The sequence below is a fragment of the Myxine glutinosa genome, chromosome 14 (assembly GCF_964187855.1).
Source record: "Myxine glutinosa chromosome 14, kmMyxGlut1.1, whole genome shotgun sequence".
Classification (NCBI taxonomy): domain Eukaryota; kingdom Metazoa; phylum Chordata; class Myxini; order Myxiniformes; family Myxinidae; genus Myxine; species Myxine glutinosa.
Genome location: NC_136274.1, coordinates 1799381 through 1815254, shown reverse-complemented (window position 1 = coordinate 1815254; position 15874 = coordinate 1799381). Strand labels below are relative to the sequence as shown.

The window sequence follows — 15874 nt, the reverse complement described above, 5'->3', positions numbered from 1 at the left end:
GACGGCGGCGGACGTCGGGCAGGCGTTCATCGCCACCTGGGTCGCCCGGTTCGGTGCCCCCTCAGACATCTCGTCCGACCGCGGCCCCCAGTTCACCTCGGAGCTCTAGGGGCGGTCGCGCGGGGGCTCGGGGTCCGGCTGCACCGAACCACGGCCTACCACCCCCAGGCTAATGGCCTGTGCGAGCGATTTCACCGCTCATTGAAGGCCGCGCTCCGGGCCACCCTCCGCGACGGCGGCTGGGTCGACAGGCTCCCCTGGGTCCTGCTGGGCCTCCGGACGGCACCCAAGGAGGACCTGCGCACATCCGCGGCGGAGTTGGTCTTCGGGTAACCGCTGCGGGTGCCGGGCGAGTTCCTCCCCGACTCCACGGCACCATGGTCCGCAGCACAGCAGCGCTCCGCTCTGCAGGAGAACGCCCAGAGGTTCGCCCCGGTGCCAACGGCAAGCCACGGGCACCCACCGACGCACGTCGCCCCGGAGCTTCGCACGGCGGAGTGCGTCTTCGTCCGCCACGATGCCCACCGGACACCACTGCGGCCCCCGTACGACGGGCCTTTCCGCGTGCTGGAGACCGGGGTGAAGCACTTCACCCTGGACATCGGCGGTACTCCTGACCGCGTTTCTGTGGACCGCATCAAGCCGGCCCACCTCGACGTGGACCATCCACCGCCAGTGGCCCGACCCCCGCGTTGGGGCCGCCCCTCTGCGGGCGGACCCCCGGCACCGCCCAGCCCCGCCGCCACGCCACCCCCCGGTCCTGCAGCCGGAGGCATCCCAGATGGCATCCCTGCATCCCAGACGCCGCCAGTCGCCAGGGGGCGCTTCGGCCGGGTCATCCGTTTGCCCCGCAAACTGACCCTTCAGATGCGCGGGGATTCTGGGGGGGCGCGTGTGGCGGACACGAAAGCACTGACGTGGTGACATCACCCCGCACACCAAGTGGGGGTGGGCCACGCCAGGGAGAGAGGCGTGGCCTCACGATATACACGGGGCGTGCAGCCCTGAGCAGCTCAGTGTTACAGTGAGCTCTTGAAATAAAGACTCTTACAAATTGCCGCGTTGTCCGCTTCCTCCTTGCTTACAAGTAGCGCGCGTAACACCGCGCTTTATTATATTGGTTATTTAACAGGTTATATTGTTTATTTAACAGGTTATAGTGGTTATATTATGCAAGTTATATTGGTTATTTAACAGGTTATATTGTTTATTTAACATGTTATAGTGGTTATATTATACAGGTTATATTGGTTATTTAACAGGTTATATTGTTTATTTAACATGTTATAGTGGTTATATTATACAGGTTATATTGGTTATTTAACAGGTTATATTGTTTATTTAACAGGTTTTCGTGGTTATATTATACAGGATATATTGGTTATTTAACATGTTATATTGTTTATTTAGCAGGTTATAGTGGTTATATTATGCAGGTTATATTGGTTATTTAACAGGTTACATTGTTTATTTAACAGGTTATAGCAGTTATAGTATATAGGTAATATTAGTTATTCAACAGGTTATATTCGTTATTTAACAGGTTGTATTGCATATTTAACAGGTTATATTAATTATTTAACAGGTTATATTAGTTATTTAATTGGTTATAATGTTTATTTAACAGGTTATAGTGGTTATATTGGTTATAATGTTTATTTAACAGGTTATAGTGGTTATATTATACTGGTTATATTGGTTATTTGACAGGTTATATTGGTTATTTAACAGGTTGTAGTGGTTATATTATACAGGTTATATTGTTTATTTTGCAGGTTATAATTCCTCACCATGGGCAGGTGTCGGAACGGTGCATGGAGACAAGATCGATGGGCACACCACCATGTGCTCTACTCCGATAGGATGTTCGGTTTGTGGTTTGTTTTGTAAAAGTTATCTTTCTCCCTCATTGTCATTCTCGTTTCTTACCCTGTTGTGACAGTGTCGTGTCCAAATGGGCATTTGAAGATACCCACAAAAGTCCATGACATGTCAACGTTTTTATTTTTAACCCAAAATTCCTGGTATTTGTTGTGTCGTGAGGATGATGATGGTGGTGATGGCTAATTAAATATGTAGGGTAATAGGAATCTGTTTGCACAGAAACTCCACCAATTCCGCTTTGTGACACATTTATTACATGTGAGGATGATTTTCATCGACCCCAAGTACTAGTTGTTGCGCGGTGGGTTTGGGTTGTGAAGCCGAAATCGTGGGCTCACAGCTCTCATGGGTTTTTCCTAGCTATTCATCGGCATCTCTCCTGAGCTGTGAGGGTTTTAATGGATGTTCGAAGGATGTTGGAGAGTTGGGGGATAATGCAACAGGAGGTAGGGGGGGGGGGGCACAGGGGAGGGAAAGGGCGGTGCACGGCCTGAAGCAGACCACTCGTGGTTCCCTCATCAATCTTGTTTAGCCATCGAGCGGGGAGGCTGCACCGAGCCTGGCTGCACATAGCCGAGTCTTTGTGCCGCACGGATTGTTCGTCCTTTTGCATGCACGATGCGGACTCCGGTGCTGGTCTTGCTCTCTCTCTGCACACTTGTCCGGATCAGTGTGCGGGCGGCTGGTAAGTGCGTCACTCACACAAAGAGACACACACACACAAACACACACACACACACACACACACACACACACACACACACACACACACACACACACATACAAACACACACATACACAAACACACACACACACACACACATACAAACACACACACACACACACACACACATACAAACATACACACACACACACACACACACACACACACATACAAACACACACACACACACACACAAACACACACACACACACATACAAACACACACACACACACACACATACAAACACACACACACACATACACACCATAAAGGGACCTCACGCTCGCTTTGCTCCATATTCAAAGACGCTGATTTACGATCAACAAGTCTCTCTTTATCTGGAAATACAAACAAACGCACAAGCACGATTGGAACACATGTAAATGAGTGTACAGGCGACCCTTGTCTCAAGCACACACCTCGACACAAGCACACACACACACACAAACACACACACACACACACACACACACACACACACACACACACACACACACACAGAGACACACGCACACACAAACACATCTGGACATGGAAACCGTTGTTTCAAACATCTGTTCCTCGCAAATCAATTAATTTAATGATCATTATTCGGAGCCCGGGAGAGGGGTTTTTGGCAGAGGTCGCGACCAACGTGGAGGACATTGAAAAGGTACACTATGTATAACGGCTTTGGTGTACACTGTGTATAACGGCTTTGGTGTACACTGTGTATAACGGCTTTGGTGCACACTGTGTATAACGGCTTTGGTGCACACTGTGTATAACGGCTTTGGTGTACACTGTGTATAACGGCTTTGGTGTACACTGTGTATAACGGCTTTGGTGTACACTGTGTATAACGGCTTTGGTGTACACTGTGTATAACGGCTTTGGTGTACACTGTGTATAACGGCTTTGGTGTACACTGTGTATAACGGCTTTGGTGCACACTGTGTATAACGGCTTTGGTGTACACTGTGTATAACGGCTTTGGTGTACACTGTGTATAACGGCTTTGGTGTACACTGTGTATAACGGCTTTGGTGTACACTGTGTGTAACGGCTTTGGTGTACACTGTGTATAACGGCTTTGGTGTACACTGTGTATAACGGCTTTGGTGTACACTGTGTATAACGGCTTTCGTATACACTGTGAATAACGGCTTTGGTGTACATTGTGTATAACGGCTTTGGTGTACACTGTGTGTAACGGCTTTGGTGTACACTGTGTGTAACGGCTTTGGTGTACACTGTGTATAACGGCTTTGGTGTACACTGTGTGTAACGGCTTTGGTGTACACTGTGTATAACGGCTTTGGTGTACACTGTGTATAACGGCTTTGGTGTACACTGTGTATAACGGCTTTCGTATACACTGTGAATAACGGCTTTGGTGTACATTGTGTATAACGGCTTTGGTGGACATTGTGTATAACGGCTTTGGTGTATAACGGTGTATAACGGCCTTTGGTGCACACTGTGGAAACGGCTTTGGTGTACATTGTGTATAACGGCTTTGGTGTACATTGTGTATAACGGCTTTGGTGTACATTGTGTATAACGGCTTTGGTGTGCATTGTGTATAACGGCTTTGGTGTACATTGTGTATAACGGCTTTGGTGTGCATTGTGTATAACGGCTTTGGTGTACATTGTGTATAACGGCTTTGGTGTACATTGTGTATAACGGCTTTGGTGTACATTGTGTATAACGGCTTTGGTGTACACTGTGTATAACGACTTTGGTGTACATTGTGTATAACGGCTTTGGTGTACATTGTGTATAACGGCTTTGGTGTGCATTGTGTATAACGGCTTTGGTGTACACTGTGTATAACGGCTTTGGTGCACACTGTGTATAACGGCTTTGGTGTACACTGTGTATAACGGCTTTGGTGTACACTGTGTATAACGGCTTTGGTGTGCATTGTGTATAACGGCTTTGGTGTGCATTGTGTATAACGGCTTTGGTGCACACTGTGTATAACGGCTTTGGTGTGCATTGTGTATAACGGCTTTGGTGTGCATTGTGTATAACGGCTTTGGTGTACACTGTGTATAACGGCTTTGGTGTACACTGTGTATAACGGCTTTGGTGTGCATTGTGTATAACGGCTTTGGTGTGCATTGTGTATAACGGCTTTGGTGTACACTGTGTGTAACGGCTTTGGTGTACACTGTGTATAACGGCTTTGGTGTGCATTGTGTATAACGGCTTTGGTGCACACTGTGTATAACGGCTTTGGTGTACACTGTGTATAACGGCTTTGGTGCACACTGTGTATAACGGCTTTGGTGTACACTGTGTAAAACGGCCTTTGGTGTACACTGTGTATAACGGCCTTTGGTGTACACTGTGTATAACTGCTTTGGTGCACACTGTGTATAACGGCTTTGGTGTGCATTGTGTATAACGGCTTTGGTGTACACTGTGTATAACGGCTTTGGTGTACACTGTGTATAACGGCTTTGGTGTACATTGTGTATAACGGCTTTGGTGTACACTGTGTATAACGGCTTTGGTGTACATTGTGTATAACGGCCTTTGGTGCACACTGTGTATAACGGCCTTTGGTGTACACTGTGTATAACGGCCTTTGGTGCACACTGTGTATAACGGCCTTTGGTGCACACTGTGTATAACGGCCTTTGGTGTACACTGTGTATAACGGCTTTGGTGTACACTGTGTATAACGGCTTTGGTGTACACTGTGTGCACACTGTGTATAACGGCCTTTGGTGTACACTGTGTATAACGGCCTTTGGTGCACACTGTGTATAACGGCTTTGGTGTACACTGTGTATAACTGCTTTGGTGTACATTGTGTATAACGGCCTTTGGTGCACACTGCGTATAACGGCCTTTGGTGTACACTGTGTATAACGGCCTTTGGTGCACACTGTGTATAACGGCCTTTGGTGTACACTGTGTATAACGGCCTTTGGTGTACACTGTGTATAATGGACTTTGGTGCACACTGTGTGCACACTGTGTATAACGGCCTTTGGTGCACACTTTGTGCACACTGTGTATAACGGCTTTGGTGCACACTGTGTGTAACGGCTTTGGTGCACACTGTGTATAACGGCCTTTGGAGTACACTGTGTGTAACGGCTTTGGTGTACACTGTGTGTAACGGCTTTGGTGTACACTGTGTATAACGGCCTTTGGTGTACACTGTGTGTAACGGCTTTGGTGTACACTGTGTGTAACGGCTTTGGTGACTGTGTATAACGGCCTTTGGTGTACACTGTGTGTAACGGCTTTGGTGCACACTGTGTATAACGGCCTTTGGTGTACACTGTGTGTAACGGCTTTGGTGTACACTGTGTGTAACGGCTTTGGTGTACACTGTGTATAACGGCCTTTGGTGTACACTGTGTGTAACGGCTTTGGTGCACACTGTGTATAACGGCCTTTGGTGTACACTGTGTGTAACGGCTTTGGTGCACACTGTGTATAACGGCCTTTGGTGTACACTGTGTGTAACGGCTTTGGTGTACACTGTGTGTAACGGCTTTGGTGTACACTGTGTATAACGGCTTTGGTGTACACTGTGTGTACACTGTGTATAACGGCCTTTGGTGGTCTCAAAAGCCACATCAAGGACAACGAGCGGAACCTGAAAACCTTGGCCGCATTCTGGATTACCTACACTCAACATTTGGGGCTTGTTTGGTACCTTACTTCAGTTCGGCTGTGAAGGAATAACATAAAAACGCACAAAAAAACAAACGAAAACTATTCATAACATTGACGGCCATTTTACTCAAGCAGTTTATCAGCATTTTATATCAACATTTTATATCAACATTTTATATCAACATTTTATATAAACATTTTACATCAACATTTTATCTCAGCATTTTATATAAACATTTTATATCAACATTTTATATCAACATTTTATATAAACATTTTATATCAACATTTTATATCAACATTTTATATCAACATTTTATATCAACATTTTTTATAAACATTTTATATCAACATTTTATATAAACATTTTATATCAACATTTTATATAAACATTTTATATAAACATTTTAGATCAACATTTTATATAAACATTGTATCTCAACATTTTATATAAACATTTTATATAAACATTGTATATCAACATTTTATATAAACATTTTATATAAACATTTTATGTAAACATTTCATATCAACATTTTATATAAACATTTTATATCAACATTTTATATAAACATTTTATATAAACATTTTATATCAACATTTTATATAAACATTTTATATCAACATTTTAGATCAACATTTTATATAAACATTGTATCTCAACATTTTATATAAACATTTTATATCAACATTTTATATAAACATTTTATATAAACATTTTATGTAAACATTTTATATCAACATTTTATATCAACATTTTATATCAACATTTTATATCAACATTTTATATCAACATTTTATATCAACATTTTATATAAACATTTTTTATCAACATTTTATATCAACATTTTATATCAACATTTTATATAAACATTTTATATAAACATTTTATATCAACATTTTATATAAACATTTTATATCAACATTTTATATCAACATTTTATATCAACATTTTATATAAACATTTTATATCAACATTTTATATAAACATTTTATATAAACATTTTTTATCAACATTTTATATCAACATTTTATATAAACATTTTTTATCAACATTTTATATCAACATTTTATATCAACATTTTATATAAACATTTTATATAAACATTGTATATCAACATTTTATATAAACATTTTATATCAACATTTTATATAAACATTTTATATCAACATTTTATATAAACATTGTATATCAACATTTTATATAAACATTTTATATAAACATTTTATATCAACATTTTATATAAACATTTTATATCAACATTTTATATAAACATTTTATATCAACATTTTATATAAACATTTTATATAAACATTTTATATCAACATTTTATATCAACATTTTATATCAACATTTTATGTAAACATTTTATATCAACATTTTATATCAACATTTTATATCAACATTTTATATCAACATTTTATATCAACATTTTACATCAACATTTTATATCAACATTTTATATCAACATTTTTAACATTTAATATAAACATTTTAGAAAAACATTTTATATAAACATTTTATGTCAACATTTTATATCAACATTGTATGTCAACATTTTATATAAACATTTTATATAAACATTTTATATAAACATTTTATATCAACATTTTATATAAACATTTTATATCAACATTTTATATCAACATTTTATATAAACATTTTATATAAACATTTTATATCAACATTTTATATAAACATTTTATATAAACATTTTATATCAACATTTTAAAGATATTATAAACGATACGAATTCTACAACACTTCATACTTAATTTTAGAGTTAAGAGTCTTTAGAGTCTTCGAGGGAGATTAACTTGGTTTTGTCTTAGAGAGAGATTAACTTGGTTTTGTCTTAGAGGGAGATTAACTTGGTTTTGTTTTTGAGGGAGATTAACTTGGTTTTGTCTTAGAGGGAGATTAACATGGTTTTGTCTTAGAGGGAGATTAACTTGGTTTTTTTCTTAGAGGGAGATTAACTTGGTTTTGTCTTAAAGGTAGATTAACTTGGTTTTGTCTTCGAGGGAGATTAACTTGGTTTTGTCTTAGAGGGAGATTAACCTGGTTTGTCCAAGAGGGAGATTAACTTGGTTTTGTCTTCGAGGGAGATTAACTTGGTTTTGTCTACGAGGGAGATTAAGTTGGTTTTGTCTTAGAGGGAGATTAACCTGGTTTGTCCAAGAGGGAGATTAACTTGGTTTTGTCTTCGAGGGAGATTAACCTGGTTTGTCTTCGAGGGAGATTAACTTGGTTTTGTCTTAGATGGAGATTAACTTGGTTTTGTCTTCGAGGGAGATTAACCTGGTTTGTCTTCGAGGGAGATTAACTTGGTTTTGTCTTCGAGGGAGATTAACCTGGTTTTGTCTTAGAGGGAGATTAACTTGGTTTTGTCTTAGATGGAGATTAACTTGGTTTTGTCTTCGAGGGAGATTAACCTGGTTTGTCTTCGAGGGAGATTAACTTGGTTTTGTCTTCGAGGGAGATTAACCTGGTTTTGTCTTAGAGGGAGATTAACTTGGTTTTGTCTTAGATGGAGATTAACTTGGTTTTGTCTTCAAGGGAGATTAACCTGGTTTTGTTTTATAAGAAGATCAACTTGGTTTTGTCTTCGAGGGAGATTAACTTGGTTTGTCCTTGATGGAGATTAACCTGCTTTTGTCTTTGAGGGAGATTAACTTGGTTTTGTTTTATAAGGAGATTAACCTGGTTTTGTCTTCAAGGGAGATTAACCTGGTTTTGTTTTATAAGAAGATTAACTTGGTTTTGTTTTAGAGGGAGATTAACTTGGTTTTGTTTTATAAGGAGATAAACCTGGTTTTGTTTTATAAGGAGATTAACTTGGTTTTGTTTTATAAGGAGATTAACCTGGTTTTGTTTTAGAGGGAGATTAACTTGGTTTTGTTTTATAAGGAGATAAACCTGGTTTTGTTTTAGAGGGAGATTAACTTGGTTTTGTTTTATAAGGAGATAAACCTGGTAGTAGTGTAATAATGTTGGTTCTGGGACACCGCAAATCCTCATTCACTTACATGTTAAATTTTCCCCTCCCTCATTGTCCCAAAACACCTCTATTTCTCCCACCCTCATCTTTATGAACCTTTTGTCTGTAGTACCTATCCTTACTGTTGTTCATTAGACCACTCAAACACTACAAATATTTGTTTTCTCTTATAGACCTATCATCCTTCTTCTACATATCATCTGGCAGATTAATCTTTGACCCACTCAAACATTGACCCATTCACTTCCATATTAATTCTTTCCCTCCCTCATTGCCCCTAAACACCTCTATTTCTCTCACCCTGTTCTTTACGAACCTTCTAACCTTTTGACATGTTATCCTTATTCATTAGACCACTTAAACAATGGTCCTTCTGTGTGAACCTGTGATCCTTCTGACCTTATGGACCTTTTAACCTTTTACTCTTAATATCATCTGGTGAATCATCTTTGGCCCACTCAAACAACGACCCTACAAATATTTGTTTATGCGTGGGAAATAATTTAATTCTCCTCCAACTTCCATCACCATACTCAAACCTTTTTAAAATTAATTATTCGCTTTTGAGAAATGACGTTGTTTCACTGACTTGGATAACTTCCCAGAAAGTTTTCATGGTTTCGTTTCCTGTTTTCACACACGCCTTGAGATTCCTCGAAATGCTGTCAGCCAGTTCTCTTCCCTGAATACATTTTACATTATAAAAAGCCGTATTCAGTTCAATTTTAAACATTGTGAATCGACGAAGATGAACGACAACTTGTCTTATTCCAGTGATGAAGAATACTCACAAGGGTAAGTTTCATTCAGAATTGAACTGTTGGTGAGAGCTTTGTATGTGATTAATTTAAATTTATATGACATGATATTTTTTTTTTATTACAGCAATTCAGGTTTTGAAAATGACCTGGTCTTGGCAGAAAATGAAGTTTTTCCGAAAGAGATTTACAACGAGGCGAATGAGCATTTAAACCATTTGCCTGTTTCACCGTTCTTGGAAGATTCATATGCAAGGTAAGATACTAAATATTAATACATTTGTGTTAAACGACGCTGCCTTAGTGTGTGTGTGTGTTCATGTGTGTATGTGTTTGTGTGTGTTCGTGTGTGTATGTGTGTGTGTGTGTGTGTATGTGTGAATGTGTATGTGTGTGTATGTGTGTGTATGTGTGTGTGTGCGTGTGTGTGATGTTTTGTCAAGCTTACTTCAGCATAGTAATTTCTCCTTATTTTGTTTGCAGCCTCGAAGACCAAAGCTTGGAGTGGGACGATTTTGGACTCCATAGGAATGGTTATTTCCTGTCATCCTGTGATATCCTTAATTTTCATCTCAACGATCTGAACGCTAAGCTTGATTTTGTGGAGGTAAGCATGTGTATGTATTGTATTTTGACCATGTGTGTGTCAATGTGTGGGTACACCGTTTTGAATAGGTACACCATATCCCTGCGCATTGTGGGAGGTGATTCAGGGTATATCATTCATTTATTTCTCTCCTTGTTTTACCCCTCTTGCCTTTGACAGAAAGAGATTCCAAACCTGAAGATATCTGCTGCTGTTGAAACTACCTTTGACTTATGTTGGGAAGAGATTGATGATTTGTGCTGGGAAGAAGTTAAATGTGTAATACCTCAAGAAAAATGTCTTCAAAATATAAAGATTTTGTTTAAAATATTATTTATATATATATGCTTTGTCCAGAATTATTTAATTATTAATTACAAGAAAAGAATAAAGGTTAGAGGGGAGGATGCGTTCCCCCACCCTTGATTCCCCCCATCCCACCCCTCCCCTCCCCTTGTGTGTGTGGGGAAGGTGGGGGTGGGATGAGGGGGGATCAAGGGTGGGGGAACGCACGGGGGGTGGGGGGTGATGGGTGTGGGCGGGGTCTGTGTGGGCGGGGTCTGTGTGGGCGGGGTCTGTGTGGGCGGGGTCTGTGTGAGCGGGGTCGGTGTGGGTGGGGTCGGTGTGGGCGTGGCTTATGATTTTTTATTTATTTAATTTTTTTTTATTTATTACCACGAATTAAATTAGCTAATCTGGGTGGGGTGAATAGAAATGTTGTTTAATGAATTATTAGCTTTGTTTTTTGTAATTCTTGCGAGTAAAATGAACCCAAGATTTCTTCTCCATTTAAATCATATAATTTGTAGGTCCAAGGGACTGTATCCATTACATCAATGATTTTAAATAATTCATTAGTCCATTTTTGTGTATAACCTTTCTCAAAATGACTTTTCCATCTGTATATCCTTACAATATCACCAACTTTGAACTTGGGCTTTCTCAAATTAATCTCCTTTTCATATTCTAATTTTGTAAATGTTTCTGATGGTTTTGATTTTGTTGATGAATGAACTGTATTATTGTAATTATCTACAATATCCTGAATTAAATACACCCATTTTTGAGAACCGAGTTGTGTGAATTTTTTATATAATTTCTCTTTCAAAGTACGATTAAAACGCTCAATAACAACTGCCTTTCCTTCATTAAAGGTGCTGTATAATTTAATACCCTTCCCCTTAAGAAATTTCATGAATATTTTGTTGTAGAACTCTGTTCCCTCATCGGTCCACAGTTTCTTTGGTTTTCTTTTATCCCTATCAAATATTAGCTTAAAGGCTAACATTAAAGTATCACCCCTTTTATTTTTTAAAGGGACAACCCAGGCAAATCTACTCCTCAAATCAATAACGGTTAAAGCATACCTGTAGCCCTTATCATTATTTAGTTCGATTAAATCAGCGGACCATATGTGGTGAGTGTATTTAGAATAAACTTTCCTTCTTTTAAACTTTGTGATTATAGGTTTATGTAATTCATTAGCCAAAAGCTCCTCAGTCTTGATAACATCATTGGAGTTTAATAGTTTTTTGGGAAATAACCAAGACCAAGTTTCAATTTAACACTTATCATTTTTTTCACAATAAACCTATCAACTTTCTCTCTCAATGTCGGATTTCGTATCAAAGACAAATTATACAACATTTCTCTGTCTGCTTCATGTTTTTCATCCAATGTGGTGGTATCCCCATAAGCAATATCATGCTTCATACACACTTCATCAACCCTATTTTTTGGTCTGGACCAAGGTTTAGGATTGTCAGCCTCATCTAATCTTTTATCCAAGTTTGTTCCTGGACCACAGAAAGAATACCCTGGAAGGTGTAATTCCCCTGGAATTCCAGTTGTTGTAAATTTACTTCCTGACAGAAACTTTTGTATATCTCCTCCTCTTTTAGGTGAGATGAATTGGCACTTTTTAGAGCCACACACTTGACATATTCCTTTTTGATAAACTCTATTATTTTTAGCTTTAACATAAGAGATATTTTTAGATTTAGTTTTCTTTTTACATTTGAGACAATAACTCATATTTATTTATCAGAAAAATTCCGACAGAGTATCAAAACCTTTTTGGTTTTCAACATATACATTTCAATCTTTATTTTTAAAACATAAAGAATCCTAAGGAATGCCTTCACTCTCTCCTCCATTTATTTACAAATAAAAACTAACTAAAGTCAATGACACCAACATCATATCATCAATCACATAATCTTTTCCTCCTTCTCCTTTTTCTCTCTTTCCTCCTTCTCTTCTTTAACTCCTTCCTCATTTATCTTAGCAATTTTTGATATCAATATTTTCACAGCATTCATTCTTTCTTTATTTTCCTCTTCGGTGAGTTGAGATTGATCTTCTTGCTGTAATACATCCACTCTTTTTTGAATCGCTCTGATTTCCATCTCCCTCTCCTCCCTCTCTCTTTGTTCCCTCTCCTCCTTCTCTCTTTTCTCTCTTTTCTCCTTCTCTTCTTCAACTCCTTCCTCATCCCTTGCTACCCTTGAGTTTAAACCCCAAAGAATATTATACATATACTCATCTGGATTTTGAGATATTCTTGTATCTATAATTATTTTTCTCATAATAGGATACCAATAAGATTTGTTGACGATTTCTAAAAGAGTTTTATATTTCATAACTTTGAGAAGTTCATTTTTATTTAATACTTTAAACAAGTCTCTATTTGTGGGTTTAACAATATCAGTATAAGGCCAGTTTTTTATGACAAAATTCCCATGTATATGCTCCAAATCATAAGGTATGTAATACCGAGCACCCTTTTCTTGTAGGTATCCTTGAATACAAAAATTATAATTCTCTTGTAGTCTTCTTCCTGCCATTTATGTATCAGAAATATATGTGAGATTAATATTATGACAGGTAATACCACCCCATCTTCCCACTACCAAATCGGTTTGTATTCCTCGGCTTTCTATCCTTATCTCATGACCTTCCTTCTTTGTCATGCTAACCATCGCTATACTATCATATATTTTTCTTTTCTTAAAACCATGTATTTGTTGTTTATTAATTGTACTTCCACATAAATCCATATCCTCACCAAGTGGATAATATTCTTCTTTACGAGACTGATTCAAATCATGTAGGTCTTCTATGTTTATTGAAAAAGACCAATTATACCCTAAATCAGGCATATCGTACCCCCATTTATTAATTCGCATATTAACTATATGTCCTTCTTTATAAAATTCAATTGTAAGCAGGTAGTTAAATTCAATGAGGAAAGGTGTATGGTCAGTATAACCAGGTGTTGTGGTTGTAAATTTTACTTGTTTAACAAAACGTGCTGTTTTCTTTAAAAATATATATTGTGATAAATCACTTAATCTAATTAAGTCATTCGCATCTGTAGGGTTTGGATAATTGATTAATTTATAAGTATTCTTCATATTAATATTTTTACTTACACTATATTTTTGTCGTTCAGCCTGTGCCTTTGTATAATAATTTGATAAATCAATATCCTGAGAGGATTTTCCAAAGATAGAACCATCTTTTCCAACATAAGTCATTTATATTAGATTAAAAATGATATCATAAAAATTTTCATTATTGTTGAGTTGAAATAATACATATAAACATAATTGACCACAACATTTAGAATTAATTTCTTGAACTTGAAATGTTTGATAAACACCATTCTGTAAGAATTGTATTACTTCAACAGGTGGTGGCATACCATAACTATCAAAATAATATTTATCCTGACTATTATGAATACAAACCCAATGAGAACCATTCTGTGTGTCTAAATTCATAATAATATTCTTTGTATTCTTATTTATATGTATTAATTCATCTCTCATACAAATAACCACATTATCAATTTTTAGTGTTTTACAATACTTAGCTAGTTCTATATTTGACGTTGTATTCTTTCCAAATTGTTTAAACCATTTATCCATTTATTTATGAGAAAGATACAATCCATTACCCCGTTTAGTTAGTTTAACACCCGCTTGAGCGATAGAGGAAAGCATATCTCCAACCAACAATCTAGCTTTATCAGGTAGACTTTCAAGTTTTTGAGCAAAATCTACAATTACACCACTTCCACTAATTTGTTTCTCCAACTCCTTGTTATGTCTTTCCAATTCTTTTTGAGCTTTTAGTTGTGCCTTCCTTTCGTTAGCAGTTTTTACCGCTGCTGAAATACCACCAGTCAATGCTCCCGCCGCACTTAAACCAGCAAATAACGGAATTAGAAACGGGAGAAATCCTCCTCTTGACTCGTCTATTGAATATTTCTTTAACATAGGTTTCGTCATTTTAATTTTAAGTGATCCAACATCATTTAGTGTTTTTACTTGTGTGTGTGTGAGTAAAACATCAATTCTTACAGCTCCTTTTCTTTGAATTGTATTAACATTAATTAATACAAGGCTTTTGATTTTGAATACAAGATGTTAATTTATTAAGATTGATTTGATTAACATATACCCCAACCATTTATTTATGAGAAAAAACCTATGTGATATTAATCATAACACCATTATCTGTATTAATCTGTAATTCTGTTTCCTCCAAAAGCAAACAATATGCATTAACCTCTTCACTCTCCCCTCTTTCAATGTATAGAGAAGTATCCACTCGATTTGACGTTATAGTTTCCTTTTGAGAACTCATGTCAATTGCGTAGATTGTATAAAGTTTTTGAAATGCAACCATATCCAAAATAGGATCATTATTACCATTACTTTCACACACCTTTTGGTAGGACTTGTAGGCTTCCGCATAATCATTTTTTTCCCAATCAATTTCCAATCTATCTCGCGGATAAAATGTGCCATCAAGAGAAACCCGAAGTTGTTTCACCTTAGCATTATCACTCAGGGCATTATTCTTATTAGTACCGTCCTCTCCATCTGGTTTTTTTAAAATGAGCCAGAGGTATCGTGGCTTTCCTTGAAGAACACCCAAATTCCAAGTGTAGGTAGTGTGTTCCAGTTTAACGTGTTGACATCTTCTTTTAAGGTATGATACATTTAGCGGTTTCTTTGAGTTAAGTCTTCTATTTAACATCTCTTCCGTTTTAAGATTAGGAGTATATTCACTGATATACCAACACAAATCATTAATAACAAATTTATTATTTTCTCCAAAAGCATTTTCATCCCCAAAAAGCAATCTATTTACATTATCATTCCTTTGTAGTTGAAATCTAATTTTAAGCCCATACAAAACTTTATCATAATCACAAAATCAAAATATACCTTTCAGAGGTACTGCTACGGTAAAACTATTCTCAGCTTTTGCATCATCATTATA

General features: G+C 37.6%; 1 protein-coding gene across 1 annotated transcript in view; it reads left to right on the top strand.

Annotated features, from left to right (window-relative positions):
- The first annotated feature begins 2177 nt into the window (after positions 1–2177).
- Positions 2178–15874, top strand: part of LOC137439388 (carbonic anhydrase 2) — a 235684-nt gene continuing 221987 nt past the window's right edge. Inside the window, exon 1 of the mRNA XM_068135100.2 lies at positions 2178–2569. Coding sequence (XP_067991201.1) covers positions 2503–2569 — 67 coding nt within the window. The 5' untranslated portion in view covers positions 2178–2502. The remainder of the gene's footprint in view (positions 2570–15874) is intronic.